The sequence below is a fragment of the Mytilus californianus genome, unplaced genomic scaffold (assembly GCF_021869535.1).
Source record: "Mytilus californianus isolate M0D057914Y unplaced genomic scaffold, xbMytCali1.0.p SCAF_1, whole genome shotgun sequence".
Lineage (NCBI taxonomy): Eukaryota > Metazoa > Mollusca > Bivalvia > Mytilida > Mytilidae > Mytilus > Mytilus californianus.
This window is the reverse complement of record NW_026262581.1, coordinates 120,833,293-120,855,421: the sequence shown is the minus strand read 5'-3', so window position 1 is coordinate 120,855,421 and position 22,129 is coordinate 120,833,293. Positions and strand designations below refer to the sequence as shown.

Here is a 22,129-nt window from a genome sequence, read left to right as displayed (position 1 = left end):
TGGCAGAATTATATAGATTTTATTTCAAAACGTTGCGTTTAATTTCTAATTATTTTAATGTTTTTTCTTCTTTTCAATGATTTTATTCGAAATATTCAAGTTTTATATAACAAAACTAACAATTACTTTCATAATTGAAATATTCATAATATGTGTATTGTTTTTTTTTTTGCAGTTGCATGACTCTATGACAATTGTGATAACCGCATAAGACACGTAAAGTGAATAAATAATTATAGTATTTAAATTCTTTATTCAAAAGAATATTATTAATTTTTCTTTTTTCAATTCTGTAAAGTGGGCCAGACTTGAAAGATGACAAAATATATAATAAATTGTTAAAAACTATTTTGCATCCCAATAGATACGATTACGAATAAAATTTTGAAGGTAGACACTTTTGACAATTGTTCTGTGTACGATAACTGATACATATGTAAATACTTTATGGTTGACCAATATATAATTTTATGTTACTTATTGTTGATATGTATTGAACCTTATTTTCAAATGTAACTTATATACATTTCAATCAATTTATTCATTACCATATTGGCAGAAGGGGAGAATGTAAATTCTTTTTGACATAGATATTATGGTGGCCTACCACGCATTGTTACATATTTGTTAACCAACCCTCAGACATTAGTTACTGATGTTTTCAAAAATATATTATTTATTATCTGAAATTAAATATGTACCTATATAAATACATAAATACATAAATAAAAACAACTATATAAGTCTTTTTGATATATATAGATAGAAGTAAAAAAACCCAAGGAGAAAGGGAACTTCGCATACAAATATACCGATTACGTCTTTTCTCTAAATAATTCTTACGTAACTAAGTTGGTTTCATTTGTTTAAGAAGTTAACTTAAAGACAGATGATTCATTTATTAATTAATGTCATCCTTTAATTTGACGATTGTGCTGTTACATTATATTGATTCATATTCTAATTTTGTTCTGTATCGAGTTTTTGTTTTTAGTTCATTACCATTTTTTGATCAAAACTATTCGGCGACTGAAAACTATAATAATTAAGTTTCTACAAAGTTTTTTTATTATTTTGTATGGAAACAATTCGGCGATTGTAGACTGTGATGATCCCAGAGGCAAAAAGTTAATAATGCTAACCCCCTGAACAATATCATCATTTTTTTTACCTGAATATAACGAATCAAAAGTTTTTATTCTAATCCTGTGTACCTGTGGATGATTTGCATAAGCTTTTTTTTTATTTGAATGATTAGATTTGCAGAAAAAATACTTTTTTTTATAACGGTTTCAAAACGCATTTATTTCTTACCCAATCTCTGACTAGCAATCACTTGTAGGTTATTCGAATTCTCAGAAATCGTGAACTGAAATGAAGTAAATTAATACACAGTTCAAGATGTGTACATCCTACAAAATGTAAAACTACTTCTTTTTTGTACGTTTTGATAGGACGAAGTTAAAGCAAAGGAAGAAAATGACGAAACGTCTGGTTACGAATTTGAATTACAGAAGGAAGAAGAGCAATATATAGATTATCAGGAACAAAGGAAATTAGCGATGGAGAAGGGACAAGATCCAGACAACGTTAAAGAATCATTTGAAGCTGAAAATTATGAAGTATGTTCACAATTATGTTCATATTTGTTCGAAACAGTTATGTTCTTCTTGTATAATTTATGATGACATGATACTAAACCCCTAACGTGAGGGATTGTGGTTGAATTTAATATGATGAAAACATAATCCTTCGATCAGTTTAATTGAGGTCTGGAGCTGGTATGTTAGTAAAATAAGTTTTACTGTGCGTATTCCACATTTGCTAGAGGCATAGGGGGAGGGTTCAGATCTCAAAAAACATATTTAACCCGTCGCATTTTTGCGCCTGTCCCATGTCAGGAACCTCTTGCCTTTGTTAGACGTGTGTGTTTTTCTAATTTTGGTTCATTTGTATGTTTTGGGGTTTAGTGTGACGTCCATTTTCGCTGAACTACTACACGTTATTGTTAAGAGCCAGCTGAAACCCGCCTCCGGGTGCGTGATTTTCTCGTTGAAGACCCATTGGTGGCATTTGGCTGTTTTCTGCTCTTTGGTTTGGCTGTTGTTTCTTTGACACACCCCACGTTTAATTGCTTGATACCTTATCAGACGTTCATAGTTTCAATATTTTACTTTCATTGGAAACCTTACGGTAGTATGGCTGTTTTCCGTCATCTTGGATTGTAAAATAGCAGATTACAATAGGTCTAGATTTTTAATCAAGTCAGCAAATTCAATGCAGGAGTGGAATTAATAAAAAAAGAATTTTTATTTAAATGTACAAATTTATGCGATTTTTAGTTAGAATAAACCTTTTTATTTACAAAAGTAAAATGATTTTGCTTGGTTTAATTCTTTATTACTTTTTCTATTAAGGGAAGGTAACTCATAAATAGTACAATGCATAAAGGAAACTCCAGGGAATGGTTCTATTTTATGTTACAGCAGGAAAAAGCGCACGATAACCCCATTTTTTCTTTAAATATTCTGAAAGTATTTTATAAGAGCTATCTTTTCAAATTTTATTTCAAAATTATATCATTTAGTTTTTCTTCTATTCACATTATGAGACGTTTTCTCTGTATAATCCATGCCCCTTTTTTTGTCCTTTTTTCAGCCTTTGTAACTTGAAAACCAGCTCGGCGACATATCACATTTATTAGATTTTTGAAAATATCACAATTTATACTACAGTTTGATACATATGAAAAATGTCTATCATTTTTAGCTCACCTGGCCCGAAGGTGAGCATACAAATGTCTTCTTTTAAAGAACCACTGAATGGAATGAAACCAAACATGGCATGGATGTTTTTTATGAGGTGCTGACCAAGTGTTGTTACTTGAAGCCTATCTTTCATCCAAGATGGCTGCCAGCGTGGGACTTTGTTTAACATAGGACCCTATGGACAATACATACAAATGTCTTCTTTTAGAGAATCACTGAATGGAATGAAACCAAACATGGCATGAATGTTCCTTATGAGGTGCTGACCAAGTGTTGTTACTTGAAGCCTATCTTTCATCCAAGATGGCTGCCAGCGGGGGACTTTGTTTAACATAGGACCCTATGGACAATACATACAAATGTCTTCTTTCAGAGAACCACTGAATGGAATGAACCAAACATGGCATGAATGTTCCTTATGAGGTGCTGACCAAGTGTTACTTTGTAGCAAATCCATCAACCAAGATGGCTGCCAACGGGTAAATTAGTTTAACAAAGGACCTTATGGGAAATATATTCAAATGTCTTCTTCTAGAAAACCGCTTAATTGATTGAAACCAAACATGGTATGAATGTTTCTTTTGAGGTGCTGACCAAGTGTTGTTACTTTGTAGCTGATTTGTCATCCAAGATGGCTGCCAGCAGGAGGAGTAAGTTTAACATAGGATCCTATGGGAAATACATACAAACGTTTTCTTCTAGAGAACCACTGAATAAAATGAAACCAAACATGGCATGAATGTTTCTAATGAGGTGCTGACCAAGTGTTGTTACTTTGTAGCCGAATCATCATCCAAGATGGCCGCCTGTAGGGGACTTAGTTTAACATAAACCCTATGGGAAATAATACAAAAGGTGCATTGAATGGAATGAAACCATATATGGCTTAAATGTTACGTATGAGGTGCTGATGAAGTGTTGCTACTTTGTTGCTGATTTACTGCTCAAGATGGCCACCAGGATTTTTTATTAAATTACGGGGCCAATATAAAACCAAATTTGGCCTCAATCATTATTAGGGTATCTGTTATGATTTTAATCTATTTTTACATGATTTCCAAAACCAAAGTAGAATCAGGTGAGCGACACAGGCTCTTGAGAGCCTCTAGTTTGTTTATATTCCAATACCACCTTAAATGCATGTTGTACATTCATACTTTATATTGCTACCTTAATCTTTTATCGTTAAGAAAAGAAGGTCCTTCGAAATAAAATTTCTAATTCAATCGCTACATGTTATCTCAAATAGTGGCTGCTAATAAATATCTTATGATCATCATGCATTTACTCTATTGCGATTTGCAAATTGAAATGTCAACAATATCGCAAATGTGAATCAAATTTTTGGCGTAAACTGAAGGTAATATATTTTTGAGAAATTTACAGCCTGAACTTGAAAAGAGAGACGATCTAATGTCAAAAGAAGCGCGGTAAATTTATCATTGTCTTAACTTTTTTTCACTGGTTAATATGTTTGTTGATATGTGATTCGACTTAGTTGCAGGCTGTCCATAATTTTGCAATTGTTTTTGGGGGAAAAAAGGGGGGGGGATTGGGCTTGGTCAATAACGTGTTACTAAGTTTAACTGAAAATTCCTTTTGACAATCACTGGGTCGATGCCATTCCTGGTGGCGGTTTCTCCCCAAGGGTATCACCGTATCACCAGCCCAGTAGTCAGCACTTCTATGTTGACATGAATTATCATTGATATGGCGATCATTATAAATTAACTATTTATAAAATTTTGAAATTTTCCAAATACTAAGGCTTTTCTACTTCAGGAATAGATTACCTTTGCTGTATTTGGCAATACCTTTCGGAATTTCGGGTCCTCAATGCTCTTCAACTTCGTACTTTATTTGGAATTTTTAGCTTTTTTGATTCGAGCATCACTGATGAGTCTTTTGTAGACGAACCGCGCGTCTGGCGTACAAAATTTGAATACTGGTATCTATGACGAGTTTATCTATAATGACTTAACCAATTCCTTACAGAAGAGTTATCACGTTGGACAATCGTCCAAAAATAAATTGCTGAAGAAGACAAGTAGATCAAAGAGACTTGCCATTGAAGATTCTGATAAGTACTGGGATAAAGGAATTGTTCCTTATACATTTACAGACACCATTGAAGGTTTGCTGTTAATTTTGCTTTGTATTGTAATGAAACCAATGCTTACACCAAAATTGTTATTACGGTATACATAATTCAATGTGGTGTTACAGGTGAAGAATGCCACAAAACGTCGAAATAAGCGTAAATTCATCGCGTTGTAAGCGGTGAAACATCGATTTTTGACGTTTTTCACTACAAACTAGGTAACCGATTGATTTATACATCGAACACAAAGTCGGTGACCCTATGAATATTTTAGCCGTTTAACTGTACCTTGACATTAATACAAAATTAATTTCCAAAATAAAATGCTGCTGTAGCAAACAAAACAAAAATCCCAAGGAAAACAAAACGACAACACACAAACTTTACCTCACCTCTGTATTGATTAGTAAATTATTCAAAAGACGATCGACCTTTTGAATTATTTATTATGTACATTAGATTTGAATATGAAAACACAAAAAGAACTATAAATAACAACTTTACTTTTATTTGTTCGTTATAATGAAAGGCTTTTATCGTAACAGATTTCAAACAACCGCTATACAACCTATATATATTTCCACAGCCAGTTAGTTTGTTTTCAGTCTCAATTAATTTTTTTTATCGATTAATAATTTAATGTCTCTACCCCAAATTGTGTGCAGGAAGTCCGTTGTATTCGACTTTACTAACAGTCCGTATAATCGACTGCCCGTTTACAAGTCTGTAACGCAAAATTTCGCACAATATTTATTCTGGAATGGCTTTGATTAATTTGATTTGTCATTGGATTTTTTTATGAGATAGAATTTTTGGGTCTCTAATTGCCAAACATGGATTCTGATACGTCTTCAGATGGGAAAACTTGTAAAATAATCAGCATTTTACATTGGTATGTGTAGAAACCCACGAAACAGATTCACTTCATACTAAGCAATCTGATTGAAATATAGATGATGTGTTCACGTTTTTCTTGCAAGGATCTGACAACCGTTCATTCTACTCTTTTGTTTTGTAGACCTTCTTGGGATCAATTTTTTAAATTGTTTTGAATCGAACGTCACTGATGAGTATTTTGTGACGAAACGTGCGTAAGGCATACCAAATGATAAGCTTGGTTTTTATGATGAGTTTATTCACCTGGTGGTTGTCGTTATGTGAACACGTCTTCCAAAAAAATGCTGGGGGAAGACATTTGGTTAATTATTAGAACAGAAAGTAGAACGGAACATTGTCAAATTCTTGATCCTTGTAAGCGAAGTGTGGACACATGATATATATTTCAATCACTTTCCAGAGCATTCGTCATTCCAATCTATCCTGTAGAAGATATATAAAAATTAAGCGAAACTATTTCATAAAACGTTAAACTGTACATTTCAAATTTTTGTTGAATCAGAAATTTTCATGTTATCGTTCTTTGTTACTCAGGCTTGCTTGTTTTTGTTTTTGTTCTGTTATGTTATTGTGTTTTTTGCACATGGGAAAGTGTGTCATTAAATAGTCACATTTTAAACTGGAATGGAGCGAAACTTACCAAAATTGTCCCAACATGAATAGTTGTGCATTTCAAAGTTTTGGGCAAATCGATAAAAATATTGTTACTGTCTTTTGTAAAATTACATAGGAGGAAACGGGAGACATTTTATTGTGTCAGAAAAAGGTTTGTTTTTTGTTTTGCTTGATCCTTGATCTTTGTTTTTTGTTTTGCTTGATCTTTGTTTCAATTTGCTTTGATTTTTGTTATTTGTTTCTTATTCTTCACGGTATTTTCTTCTTTGGACATATGACCTTGTATTATAGAAACTAACGTAATGTCGAAGATTAGAGCTAAAAGTAGATTCCATTACTGGACCTGTATCCGATTTGTTCCCTGGACATCATCTACTAGTCAACAATATTCATTGGATCATGATAATTATTTGATACATGTTGAGAAAAAAGGGTAAGATTTAACAATAAACACCTACTTTTAATCAACAATCGCAATTAATGAAAATATGAAAATGTGTAAGCCATTCACGTATAGACATCTTATTTCAATTTTATTAACGTCAAATTGCAATAAAAAACATCAATTGTATTGTTTTATACGAATAAATGTCTGACATATGAACAAAAAAGAAACAGTATAAACATTGATAAGACAGCAACCCACCAACAAATGTATATTAACTATCTGCTTGTAGACTTTCAAATATGAACAATAGCCGAAAATATATGGTACGTTCTAGCTCGCACTCGTCTGAATGAATTCTTCAAAACAATCAATCAGCATGAAAAGAACCCATTTTTGTTCCCACGCGTAACGCGTTGTGGTTAGTTAAATATCAGCAATATAGCTTAATATCAGCAATATCTCGGACAAGTTCTATAATGGTGGCCGATCGACTTTTTTTAAAAGAGTTATGCCCCTTAGAAATATTAAATTTATGGAAAATGGCCTCGTTAGCGCTCTCTCAATTCTTGCAAGATTTTTATAAAACTTATACTATAGGTTAATATCAGCAATTTCTCGGACAAGTTTTATAACGGTGGCCGATTGACTTTTTTAAAAGAGTTATGCTCCTTGGAAATATTAAATTTAAGGAAAATGGCCTCGTTAGTGCTCTCACGGGTACAATTCTTGACAGATTTTTATAAAACTTATACTATAGGTTAATATAAGCAATATCTCGGACAAGTTCTATAATGGTGGCCGATCGACTTTTTTTAATAGATTATGGAAAATGGCCTCGTTAGCGCTCCCACGGGTACAATTCTTAACAGATTTTTATAAAACTTATACTATATGTTAATATAAGCAATATCTCGGACAAGTTCTATAATGGTGGCCGATCGTCTTTTTTTAATAGATTTATGCTCCTTGGATATATTAAATTTATGGAAAATGACCTCGTTAGCACTCTCACGGGTACAATTCTTGCCAGATGTATAAAAAAACTTATACTATAAGTTAATATCAGCAATATCTCGGACAAGAGATATAATGGTGGATGATCGACTTTTTTAAAAAGAGTTATGCCCCTTGGAAATATATAAAATATGTGCAACGCGGGGGACATTGGAACTCTGTTCTTTTATATTCTATTATGACAAGAAAAAGGGAAGTATTATAAACAATACAGATTATGATAGCATGTAAATTACGTATTTGCAATTTAACACGATATATAATGTTCTATCTAGGGAATGGTTTCTATGAACAAAAATATGTTAATGTTTTAAAAGCACATAAGGGAAAACAATACTTTGTTTATCTTTAAGATGCTGGTCTCATGTTGGAAATATGAAAATGGACGGCCAGAAAATTTCATGTTGTAAAGGTGTAAGTATGCATCCTACTACTACGGGGGTGTTTAACGACCGTGACTACCCATGAGAGTATCGTAAGTATGCATCAATCCCCTTCTGGTTTGATTCTTCAAACTGAGGATAGAAGGTTTGATTTTCATGTCGCTACAGATCCTTCATAGCGTATAATAGACTGATCAAAGGAATATTTATATACAAAATAAACAAAATCAGAGAAACCAATTTTGAAGAAAAATACATATACTATTTATATTTAGCAGATTCTCAATTATATAAGTAACACTATTTATTCTAGGGAACTACAGTTAAATCAGATCGTTATTGTAACATGCAAAACTAGATCATGAAAAAAACCCGATAGAAATGTATTGTTAACTAAAAAAGCAAAATTACAATTCAGAGGTGCTGAATAAAATATAAACCTTCTGACGATTATTTTTAAGAATTTCTCCAACATTTTACAAAAATTTATCAAGAGGAAAAGTCTTGTTTCAAAAAACGCGTACCAAACATTTAACATGCTGCTGTTTCTTTTTATGAAAATACAACAATTTCTCAAGAGTATAAGCTCTTTTCCTATATTTTGAGGCATGGGGTGTGTTAACTTGTTCACTTAAGGTTTATTTTTTGTATATTACTTATTTTTTAGAAGTCGTTATGTGACCAGGGTTTTGGGGAATTTGTGCTTTATTTTATTTAAGGTAACGTGTATTCATGAACTTGGGCATGCGATTGGTCTTCACCACGAGCAAAAAAGTCCACTACGTGATGTATATTTGAGAGTAAACGAAGAGAACATTGAACCAGGTAGATATCTTTTATACACATTTCATATCTTGTTTGGGATGAACTGCACAAACAGTTTCTAATATCATTTAATACTAATACTAATCAATACTTAATTCAAATAATAAGGTATGAAGAAATATGTTTTTAAGGGTTCACTATTTGCCTTTTCAATAGCCTATACCATTGCACTTTCAAATGTAGTTTGCCTTTGTTAGGAGCCTTAAGAACATTCATTTCTCTAGATGAAATTAAAAAAACATAGGTTAATCATCAATTTATCTTTCGGACTTTCAACTTACTATTTATATTCTAGAAAAAATTAGTGGTTATAATGAGGTAGAACCAATGGAATCCAAAACTTTTGGATACTTTGATATGGCCAGTGTTATGTTGTATAATAAATACGTAAGTATCAATAGAAAAATGAATAAATAAACTGAATAACAGATGATTAGTAGCACAACTTCAGTTAAGAATGTAGACTACTGATATCTCTTGTAAACTGTTCACTGTGAGTTAAAAAAAACATATTTAAAAAAAATATATACAAAAGTAAACTGCAGTTAAATATTCCTCTTCGCCTACTTAATCTTTTAAGCTCAACACATTCGACATTCGGTTTATCGATAATCCGATGTACTGATATTATTTTCAAGTGGCTATCAATCCGATGAGTTGAAATGCTTCTTATTTTAAAGAGAAATTTTATTTTAATTTTTTTTTATAGATAAACTTAAGAAATATATGCCTTGTTAGCTCACCTTTCCGAAGGAAATGTGAGCTTTTGCCATCACTTAGCGTCCGACGTCGTCTGTCGTCGTCCGTCTTCGGCGTCCGTCTTCGTCGTCGTCCGTCCGGTGCAAACTATTTCAAACATCTTCTCCTCTGAAACTACTTAACCAATTCCAACCGAACATAAGCTGAATGATCCTTAGGGTATCTAAAATAAAGTTTGTGTTTTATTTTCTGTTTTGTCAAAAAACATGGCCGCCATGGCTAAAAATAGAACATAGGAGTGAAATACAGTTTTTGGCTTATATCTCAAAAACTAAAGCATTTAGAGCAAATCTGACATGGGGTTAAAGTGTTCATTATGTGAAATTCTATCAGCCCTGAAATTTTCAGATGAATCTAATAACCCATTGTTGGGTTGCTGCCACTAAATTGGTAATTTTAAGGAAATTTTGCAGTTTTTGGTTATTATCTTGAATATTATTATAGATAAAGATAAACTGTAAACAGCTAAAATGTTCAGCAAAGTAGGATCTACAAATAAGTTTTCATATGACCAAAATTGTCAATTGACCCCTTAAGGAGTAATTGCCCTTTAAAGACAATTTTTCACAATTTGTTAATCTAGTTTGCTTACTTTAAAAAATCTTCTACTTTGAAACTGCTGAATAAATTTCAGTCAAACTTAGGCTGAATGAGTTTCAGAGTATCTAGTATAAATTTTGTATTTTATTTCCTTGTATGTTAAGAAACCAAGCCACTAATAGATACAAAAACATTTAAATGGCATTTTTAAGCCACTCATTAATATATAATGAAAAGCAATGATGAAAGATTTAAGCAAAAAATTACAGGTGAGCGATTCAGGCTCTTGAGAGCCTCTTGTTAAAAGATTGCATTAAAAAAATCCGATTATATTATAAATTTTTTTTGTGAATAGGAAAAGACTACCGACATTAAAAAATGCTGAATTATAATGCCTTTTTACATGTTTAAACAACTTTATGGAGAAGATTGATAAAAAGTTTCTGAAATAGGTTTCTTTCTATGTTGTGATGTTACACTATTGTTTCAGAAAAAGGGTGAAGGTTTGGTACCATTAGAACGTTTAAACCCGCTGCATTTGTTTGCACCTGTCCTAAGTCAGGAATCTGATGTTCAGTAGTTGTCGTTTGCTGATGTGGTTCATAAGTGTTGTTTTTGTTTCTCGTTTTTTGTATAGATTAGACCGTTGGTTTTTCCCGTTTGAATGGTTTTACACTAGTAATTTTTTTGGGGCCCTTTATAGCTTACTGTTCGGTGTGAGCCAAGGCTCCGTGTTGAAGACCGTACTGTGACCTATAATGGTTTACGTTTATAAATTTTGACTTGGATGGAGAGTTGTCTCATTGGCACTCATACCACATCTTCTTATATCTATTTGTATCATCCCCAAAAAAAACCAGGAAGATTAGAGCTACCATCATGCGCGTGAAATTGCGAAAACTGTCCACATCATGTTATTTTTTGTATGAATGATAATTTTTTATCTGGACATTCTAATGAGTAAATGTTAGTTGTGTCACTTTGGTAAAATGAAGATATAGACATTTATTTCACCAACATGGTCAATTTTACACATAGTTTTACGCAAAATGACAAGAAGTTTCACACATTAACATTTTTATATAATATGACTGTAGGCAAAAGACTTGTTGGATTCTTTTGTCATCATTCAGATCATTCAAGAATGTTTCCATGTCCGTTTAACCTCCTCTAACGTCCCCTTTAATTTGCAAATAATCAAACATAGAAAGGGGAAAATGAAGATGCTTTCATGTCAAGCAATTTTATTTCAAATCACAACCTCATATGATCATACAAGTTTTGACAAATGCCCAAACCCCACAAGGAGATAATAAAACGCAATTTTTTATAAATTATTAAACAGCGCAAAATCCGTACCACACATTTAATAAAAAAGAAAACTTGACAAATATTTACAAATAGAATGTATGTCCATGAGTAAAAAACGCAAAGCTAATAGAATTTATTTGCTATGAATAATGCTACAAAAGTGTTGGGCATAAGATATAAAATACTATTAAATGCCTTATCCGTTACAATATATGATAACCAGAAAATTACAGCCCTGATGGTTTCTACTTAATTGCTTATCTGTTAGCCAAATAAGACAAACATGTTCTTAGAAATGACTATTTTGATTCATCCCTTGGACTTCCTGCTGTTAAACCCTTGCTCAAGTGGAGCATGCGTTTGGATGTGCAGAATGTATAAATACTCGGAATGGGGACGTTAAATCCGATGGTCGTTAAAAAATTATGGGGCCCGTATGTGGCCTGTTGCAAGGACAAACTTCTGTCCCTAACCAACATACCCTCATATTCCTATGGCATTAAAAATTTCGCGCCCTTCAATCCGGTTGACCCCTACCTTGCAGGACCTAACTCTTGTGTTTTTTGTTAATTTGGTCTCCTCCTAAACATGCATCAACTATTTGCAATTGGACGTCAACCAAACAACAATCAATAGTTTTTTCACATTTTTTTCTATGCAAAAATGTTAAATTATGTCTTTGGCAAAACATTTTGTTGTTACAGTGTTTTGAAAACGTTACACCAGAATATAGAACGTTTCTCTTTAACAGTAGTATTCAAGTTTACCAACAATTTTATTTGTTTTTGACCATGACATTTAGGCTTTTAAAATAACAATAATGATAGTAAAAGGAACAATTCAAATATCTTTATATTTAAGGCTTTTTCAAATAACGGCATGCCAACATTAACGTTGTTTGATTCCAATATGGAGTACCTTCTTACCAACCCAGATCCACATATGTACTACATGTTTAAAGAAGTTACATCTCTATATAAATGCAAAGGTGTGTATTTCATTTCTTTCAACTTTAAACCATAACTAGCATTAAAAGGAACTAAATTCAATACTTTTTTTAAATTTTTTTTTAATTTTTATTTCTCTAATTTTCTAGTTTTTTGCATCTTTTCAAATTATTTCGATTTTAGACATGCTTCTGTAAAGAGTAATGAAGCTGGCGAATTTATTGAACACTTCGTTCTACCCGACTGATTAAAGCTCTTCGTCTGTAATTGTGCTTTTTTTAATATTATACAACAGAATTTAAAGACAATAATCATTTTACTATTTGTCTACCGAAAGGGGAAAGCGTCATAGTTAATTTCGTAATTAAGAGGTAATATCTATAGTAGACATTGTTTTAACTATATGATACACAGTAAGTAATACTATTTTAATTATTTTCTTTTTTTTAGAAATGAAATGTTCAGGTTTTGCAACAGAATGTAAAAACGATGGATATGTAGCATTTGTTCGGGATACCTGTATATGCAGATGTCCTAAAGGTCTTGATCCAAGAACAGGATGCACCACTGTTTATCATGGAGGTAATTAAATAAAAGTGTACCAAAATAAACGATAACATAGCTTTCAACGCTATCATTTTTATCCTGTCCTTTGTGGTGTGCTTTAGGTAAGTGATAGGTATTAACAGTCAAAAGCAAAATATATTTGTTCTATAGTTGTAAGGTAAATCATGTTGAAATTTCAACCCAACAACACAAATATAAGAACATAAAAGATATTAAGGTTTTGATGGTGTAAAATTCAACAACTATGAGATTCATATCCCATATGCTGGAATGTGGCCACAAAGGAAACAAAAAACACTATTGGAAAGTTGCAATCATCTCTTTTGTCGAAATTCAGTATTCAACTAACCCTCATTGTCATTTGTATATGTACTCCAAGATATGAAGCAGACTTTACTGAATCTATGATATTCTTTATCGAATTTAATTTGATAGATGCTTTAAACAGTCACCAAACTTTATATCATTCAGTGAGAGAACATAATCTATGTATCGGAAGATAAAGGATAATGCTACCTCATTTTCGTGATGTTAAGATCTTAAAACGCTTTTGTATGAAATCTGCCTTATATGAATAAAGGAACATGTCGACAATCCAATGGTTTTATATAGGAATATGGATAATATGTTGAAAACCAAGTCTTCCAAACGTGATAATATGTTGTCAATCCATCAATTTCAAAGAACGTTTTGTATGAATCAGAGTGTTTTTATTTTTACACAGAATGATTTATCCATCCCTAAAAATCATATGTGAAACTACATTGGGCATTTTTTTTAAAACAAAGTCGGACAAACAGTTTCAATCTGTCTTTAAGTTTAGAATGAGGAATCTTGTGTAGAGGGTAAAGAAGTTAAATGTGTTTTTGCAAGAAGAAAGAGTCTTGGATTGTATATTGTAAAAGTTTTAATATCCATATCTGATTTACACTGGCCCTAGAGTAAGAAGTATGTCTTTTACTTTAAAGCCGAATTTCGATTGCTGATAAAATAGATGTCAACAATTTGGAATGAGGTTTCTTGTAGCATTTAGAAGACCTAGCAATATAAAGGTGTTTTGTAAGGACATCTGTGTAATTTGCATGTCAAATACTGTGAAGGAATATCCATTTTTTCATCTTTGGTTGATATTTCAAAAGGAACATAGAACAGACAGATGATTGTTCAGGATTTCCTCTTCAATTAATGTCGTAGGAGTATATGTATTTTTTCCAAGTGAATTGTCAATACCTAATTTTTTTATCAAGCTGATTATGTAATGTGATTTTACAAACTAAAACAATACGATATTGTAAGGGACTTTATCTACTAGGACACCAACCAATTTTTCATGGAGGTAGGACTGCTGATAAGTAGAAATTGGATCTTCAAAGAAAGATATACGTTTTCGTAGACCTGATACGTTTGTTTTAAATTCTGATTTGAATATACGGCCGCACAGACTTTACTAATTCGAAAAATAGTATTTACGTCTATCATTCCGCGGTCAGTCCATTGTTTGGCATAATGCATAATCCTTAACTGATTCCAATAGTGTGATCTACTAGAACAGTCTCACTAGTAGGACTTTTTAATACTATTTACTAGTTAGGATCTCATATGAATTGCGTTTGATCCTACCATAATACGTTTTCCCATGAGTATATTTGAATTTTTTCTTGGAAGTGCATTGATATTTACTATTCATCTTTCTTCATTTCTCATAATGTTTTTAAACATTTTGAATTTTGGAAAATGACGACAATATTATCTGTCGTATATATTGTAAATACATGTTATGCATTTTTGTATCTGATCTTCCCAACCTACCACAACCAAGAACATCAGAATCATATAAAACTAATAGTTGCAAACAAATAATTGAAAGTGCATACAAGATGCCATAACTTAACATTTTATTTTGTTTTGCAACAAAATGAACTGTTTTTTTTCAAAAAATATTTTCAGATAGAATATTGCAAGGATTGAGATGGCCGTTGGGTGCATTTTCAATCTTGAAACCAGAAAACGGATGTCCCTTAAACTACGAAGAAGGAAATATAATACAATACGTAGAAAGCATAAGGACATCAACAAAGTTTAACCTTGATTTTAGACACGAAACAACTAGCTTCGATTTCAATTTCTGTACTAAGAAATCAGACACAACAAGCGATAATCGTGCTGTTTGGGAACCTGGTCAGTATTGCATTCTGAGTCACAACGGATTGTGTCCAGAGGGTAGGTAGTAGAATTTTTACTGAATTAAAATCTGTATTCCAAGATTCAACCTCTAATGAAGTTGGAACATTAAGGCTCGTATTTGGCCCAAAATAGTATTCAAACATAGAAGTAAAAAACAAAAAAACATCACTACACGGAATGTTCTTACTAATGAAATTACAAATTCTGATACAGTCAAGGTCTCCTCTTCACAAAACTTTTGTTTGTGTAAAGTACAAAGAACTCTGTTAACATTTAAGATACATTACGTGGGTTTGATCGTCCTGTTAATTCGAATGACAGCGACGACTATTCGACTATCTACACTACACGTCCACAGAATCTTATCAGAACTTTTTCATCTAATCATATGGTCGCTTGAAACTATCTGATTGCAAATATTTTTCGTTCAACTCGTATATAGCTGTTTTCTGTAATAAAATACGTAAACATATTAGATGCACCTACTCCAATTCAAATGATATAATTTAATCTGTAATTTTTATGCTTGATATCTATGTACTTTTCGGCAATCAAAATTATCGACAGGTTGTAGATAATTCTATGGGCACCAATTGCATCCCATTAATAACAGACATATTCCTGTTTTTTTTTTAAATTAACCACAATTTTTGAACACACTCAATATATGATATTTTTTGCTTTAAATAATCAAAAATCTCTAGTGACACTGCGAAAATTTTCTCAAGGAAACTGACTATAAATAAATCAAATGATATCAGTAAAAATTGTCCTTTCTATCAGTTGAATACGGGAAAGTATAGTTTAAAAATTACGACAAAATAGACGATGTATCGTTCTCTATTTCTAATTTTTTTTTGGCACAATGATGTTCTTTTGACCCCTCCCTTCATACGATAAGGTTTTCCCATACTCGTTCGCTATAATCGTATCTGTAGTGACGTTTAAGATTAACATGACCGTAATCTATATAGAACTGGAAAATCATTATATCGGGGATTTCGTTCCCACAAAATACTTAAAATCTGTTAAAAACTTAATACAAACGGGAAATCACATACTTATATTTACGGTGATAATATTAATTGAGCCCGTAAATTTAGACACGATCCATATAAATTCATTTATTGTTTGGAATAAACTTATTTTGTAAGGTACTATATTAAGAATCGATAAATAAGGAAATTATTAAGTAAATGAAAAAAAAAAACACTTTATAAATTTTATGCGTCTGAAGCGCCTTTCTTAATTTTCCTTCATCAGGAACTCTCAAATCCAAATATTTGAAAGCCATGGATATATAAACACCGAAACAAGTGAAGAGCAATATGACCAAATTGGACCTTAACGTAATAGCGAATCAATCTAAGGTCAAATGATAAATTTATAAACGGACAATTTAAGAAAGGTATGTTATAAATCATGCCAGTACCGAAGCACTGACTATTTAGCGATGATGATAGCATCGGCAACTTAAAGTCTATAAGACCGGTGTTATGAAAAAAAAAATAAAAATTAAGAATTGTATGTGTCTGAGCGCTTTCCTGGATCTGACTGAGAAACAAACGTTCCAACTCCATTAGACAACGTTGACCTTAGGTAAATTTGACTATGCTTTTAAGGCCCAATTCGTGATATCGTTCCTAAAGTTTCTATGTAATTATACACTCCTGGCTTTCATCTACTATTTGAAATTGGCTTTGAACTATATCTGAGTAACGAATACTATAAGGTCGGTACTTTGAGCTATATGAGTAACGACTACTATAAGGTCGGTACTTTGAACTAGATCTCAGTAACGAATACTATAAGGTCGGTACTTTGAACTAGATCTCATCAGTAACGAATACTATAAGGTCGGTACTTTGAACTAGATCTCAGTAACGAATACTCTAAGGTCTGTACTTTGAACTAGGTCTCAGTAACGAAGACTATAAGGTCGGTACTTTGAACGTGATCTCATCAGTAACGAATACTATAAGGTCGGTAATTTGAACTAGATCTCAGTAACGAATACTATAAGGTCGGTACTTTGAACTAGATCTCATCATTAACGAATACTATAAAGTCGGTACTTTGAACTAAATCTGAGTAACGAATACTATAAGGTCGGTACTTTGAACTATATGAGTAACGAATACTATAAGGTCGGTACTTTGATCAAGATCTCAGTAACGAATACTATAAGGTCGGTACTTTGAACTAGGTCTTAGTAACGAAGACTATAAGGTTGGTAATTTGAACTAGATCTCAGTAACGAATACTATAAGGTCGGTACTTTGAGCTAGATCTCATCAGTAACGAATACTATAAGGTCGGTAATTTGAACTAGATCTCAGTAACGAATACTATAAGGTCGGTACTTTGAACTAGATCTCATCATTAACGAATACTATAAAGTCGGCACTTTGAACTACATCTGAGTAACGAATACTATAAGGTCGGTACTTTGAACTATATGAGTAACGAATACTATAAGGTCGGTACTTTGAACTAGATCTCAGTAACGAATACTATAAGGTCGGTACTTTAAACTTGATCTCAGTTGCTAATAATATATGGTCGGTACTTATTTTTTAATGTTTATACTAGATCTGAGTAACTAATACTATAAGGTCGGTACTTTGAACTAGATCTCAGTAACGATTACTATAAGGTCGGTACTTATTTTTTAATATTTATGTTGTGATTCGTGCCGATCTGATGTGTTGGGTTTTTAAATCGAATCCAATGATGAAATGTGAATGTTTGAAATGAAACAGTAACAATTTGTCTGGACAAATGAGAAATAGGAACACAACCATATAATATCTAGCAATTATTTTAATTACCTTTAAATGAGGTTAACAATCCCAAAAAATAATTCGAAGAGGCTATTTTTCAAAATATCACAAGAAAAAACCTGGAATATTGATTTTAAAAGCCCCGATTCATTTGTCAATATTTTCAACACACTTCTTCGAATGTTATAATGAAAATAATTTTAATCCTATAATTGAACTGAAAAATCAATATGTTGAGATTTATGTCTCCTTGTACAAACATCCAAATTTAAAAATAAGTAAGTTCAGTTATGGTCCTAAATTGCTCCAATTATTAAGTCCATTGTTTCACGATGAAAGTTTTTTTTCAAGTTGATCAAAAGACCTGTAAGAAAGTGAAATGGGACTATGTTTGTCGAGCAGTTCATATAAAGTGTAACATTTACATCCGAAAAAGGCCAAAAATATATTGGTGTTATGGTGAAAGGCCACAAACTCGTCCGGATTTCAACCATATTTTGGCTTAGGAAACGTAGAGCTTAGAGTTTGGCAAACTAAAATTGCAGTCAGATTTGTATTTTTTATTAACAAACATAATGTTTAAGGGTTTTTTTGTCGACTGATGCTCTGTATGTTTCTGGTCCTAACAATTAAAGGATCCAGACCTGTCTTCATTGATTCTAGAGAAAAATCAAAATTAGTGCTATTTGTGACGTCATTAAAAGAACGCTGAATCGTAAGATTTCAATTAAGAGACCGGTTTCAAATCGAGTCATAGTTTTAGCTATGATTCATAAATGAAATGGCTAACAAATATTTATTTGAAATCTTAGCTGGAAGAAGGGGCCATATGAGGGCCTTCTCGACTCCTTTATGTTGCTTTGTCATGTATCGTGAGTTGAAATTTGAAAAGCTATGTTAGGAAAGCAAATAATCATTATATCTTACATTTTTTAAGGTTCATGAAAATAACACTTGTTTAAACTTTATGCACCCGAAGCGTTACAGTTGTTTAAAATACAGTTGAATAACATTGATGTTGCCATAAATGAAGAAATCGATGCAGGATAAAACTTATTTGCCTTTAACCTGTGAATATGAAAAAAAGGTGAATATGTCATTTCAAGCTAATATCACCCGACATTCGATTTCAATTCGTGTACTTTCACATTCAGATCTATGATCTATGGCTATACTTTTTTGTCCTTTTTGATTTATAGCTCTTCATCTTTTTAATAAGCTTTGGATTTTCAAATATTTTGGCCTCGAGCATCACTGAAGAGACATTGATTGTCGAAATGCGCATATGGTACAGACAAATTGGTACCGTTTATGTTATTAATCAACTTCTGTGATATTCTTCAAAAACGTCTAACATGAAATGGAAACTGTGGCTAGTGGTGTCACATTTTTTAATTGACGACTATTAAATCGAACAGTCCCAACCTTTTGTACCTGTCATTAACCAGAAACTGTTTACGCTTGTTTTCATTTATATGTCAGTGTATGTTGCATTTTGTTGTCTTTTCGTATTTTTTCATTTTTTTTTGTCATGGCGTTTTCAGTAAAAAGTAAAATAACAAAAAAAAAAAAGAACTCAAAGCAAGGGAAATTCAAAACTGAAAGTCCCTAATCAAAGGACAAAGTGTAAGGCTCCAAAACCTGGTTTTATAGCTAGCAAAACCTCTCACTTGTATGACAGTCGCATAGCATTTCATTATATTGAAAACAATGTGTGAGCAAAACAAAGAGGCATAATAGGTAGAATTGTCAAATATTGAGGAACAGCAGTCAACATTGTGTTACAATCTTAATCACTTTTTAAATAACTATTTCAACAAAGAAAAGTTACCTACGGTATCTTCCGTCTCGCTTTAAACGAATTTGAGGATGACGGCAGACATAAGCACATAGTCTATCGATTTTACTCACATTTTCCATTCTTCTTGGTGAGATTTACAGCTTAATATATGGTAAAGACACTTTTTTGACAGCATGGTTACTTCTAAATTTCTTTTCTTGTTTATCGTGCTGTTGGGTTGCTAACTCATTGACGCATACCCAAAATCTATATCAATATATAATTCACATTCTTCTTGAGGAGATTTTCAAAGTGAGTCCCCAGGCACCGGGACAGAAATCCAATAGGTTCATGAGCCGTTGGAATGAAATTTTGTTTAACTGTTCAATCCAGCTACTTCAACTGTTACTTTCTTTTACAACCACAAATCACAAACAAATTGTAAATGAAATATCTGATATCATCAAACGTGGTCACATTTCACGTGACGATTTACCTAGACTAAAACGTCGATTCGAAGATATCGAAAAAATTGAACAATCAAAACATAGGGAAAAATAAAGGAATAAATTTCAAAGAGATAAAGTTCACACTGTTTCTTTAAATCAGCATACTAATGATATCAATACAACAAACCATAAGGCCCCTAGAAAAAGAAAATTTAAAAGACGAAAACAATAAAATGAAAGTATTGTTGTAAATTTGTCATCTAAAGAATAACACATGCAGAAGAATCTCTTTTAAGTAAAGGTTTAAACTTCTGTCCTATCCCATCAAATGTAAATAACTTTCAGCTAGACGAGGACTTAGACCAATTCGCTAGACGTTTACGCTTGAAAGATTTTTTTTACAATAGGGGCAAGAAACACCTTGAAGAAGCCGGATTAAAAGATCCAGATACTGAGGACAATGAAGAAGTCACGCCCAACCCAAAATTTAGAAAGAAAAGTTCATGGAAACCACCAAAAAGTAAAAACGAAAACATGGAGTCATTTATTAATTACGTGAGGTCTGATGTAAAGTCCTGTTTAAACAAATAAAAGAAATTATGATTTATCCAAGTCAGAAAGCATCGCTTTGAAAGCGTTAGAAGAACAAGAGGATATTGTAATAAAACCTGCAGACAAAGGGGGCGCTGTGGTTGTCATGAATAAAACAGATTACATAGCAGAGGGGAATCGTCAACTGTCAAACTCCAATTTTTACAAGCAATTAACCACAGATCCAACACAAACTACCATTCGAAAGATCAACACCATCCTTTAAGAGATGTGCGACCAAAAGCATATCGATAATGACACCTTTGAATATCTTCGACCTCTTGAGAACGAAGCAAAGGCTGGAAGATTCTATATGTTGCCTAAAATACACAAAACTGGCAATCCAGGTCGACCTATTGTTTCAGCGAATAGTCACCCAACTGAAAAGATATCCGAATTTGTAGACCATCACTTAAGACCTCATGTTAAAGAACTACCCTCTTACATTCAGGACTACAGATTATTTAAAGAAAATGGAAAGCCTTAATCCTCTACCTGACAATACTATACTCGCATCCATGGACGTGTCTTCTTTATTTACCAACATTCCACAAGACGAAGGAATAGCAGCGTGTGAAGAGGTATGGAACACCCGTAGTGACAAAAATCCTCCAACTGAATGCCTTGTTACACTTCTGAAACTAGTGCTGGAGAACAACAACTTCAATGCTCTTTCAATGACAAACACTATCTCCAAATAGACGGCACTAGCATGGGCACAAAAATGGCCCCGTCATATGCCAACATATTTATGGGCCTACTTGAAAAACGCCTCATGGCCAGTGCTCCATACCAGCCATTATCATGGTTTCGTTTTATTGACGATATTGATTTTAAATCCTATATGTTCTCCCATTTATTTGTATTGTGGTCCTGTCATGTGATGTTGTCGTTTTGGTGTTGTGTTTGACGTTGCCATAAAAGCGGGAGGTTTGACCAGCCACAAAACCAGGTTCAACCCACTATTTTTTTCTTAAAATGTCCTGTACCAAGTCAGGAAAATGGCCATTGTTATATTATAGTTCGTTTCTGTGTGTGTTACATTTTAATGTTGTGTTTTTGTTGTGTCGTTGTTCTCCTCTAATATTTGATGCGTTTCCCTCAGTTTTAGTTTGTAACCCGAATTTGTTTTTATCTCTATCGATTTATGAGTTTCGAACAGCGGTATACTACTGTTGCCTTTATTTAAATGGCCAGATTCACAAGACCATCTGAATGAATTTCTTC

The 22,129-nt window shown here is 32.6% G+C and overlaps 1 protein-coding gene across 1 annotated transcript in view; it reads left to right on the top strand.

The window, feature by feature from the left end:
• Window positions 1-22,129, top strand: part of LOC127738897 (uncharacterized) — a 64,714-nt gene that overhangs the window by 5,694 nt on the left and 36,891 nt on the right. Inside the window, exons 3-11 of the mRNA XM_052250382.1 lie at window positions 1,455-1,622; window positions 4,767-4,902; window positions 6,673-6,814; window positions 8,137-8,197; window positions 8,886-8,991; window positions 9,287-9,378; window positions 12,463-12,589; window positions 12,999-13,130; window positions 15,063-15,293. Coding sequence (XP_052106342.1) covers window positions 1,455-1,622; window positions 4,767-4,902; window positions 6,673-6,814; window positions 8,137-8,197; window positions 8,886-8,991; window positions 9,287-9,378; window positions 12,463-12,589; window positions 12,999-13,130; window positions 15,063-15,293 — 1,195 coding nt within the window. The remainder of the gene's footprint in view (window positions 1-1,454; window positions 1,623-4,766; window positions 4,903-6,672; window positions 6,815-8,136; window positions 8,198-8,885; window positions 8,992-9,286; window positions 9,379-12,462; window positions 12,590-12,998; window positions 13,131-15,062; window positions 15,294-22,129) is intronic.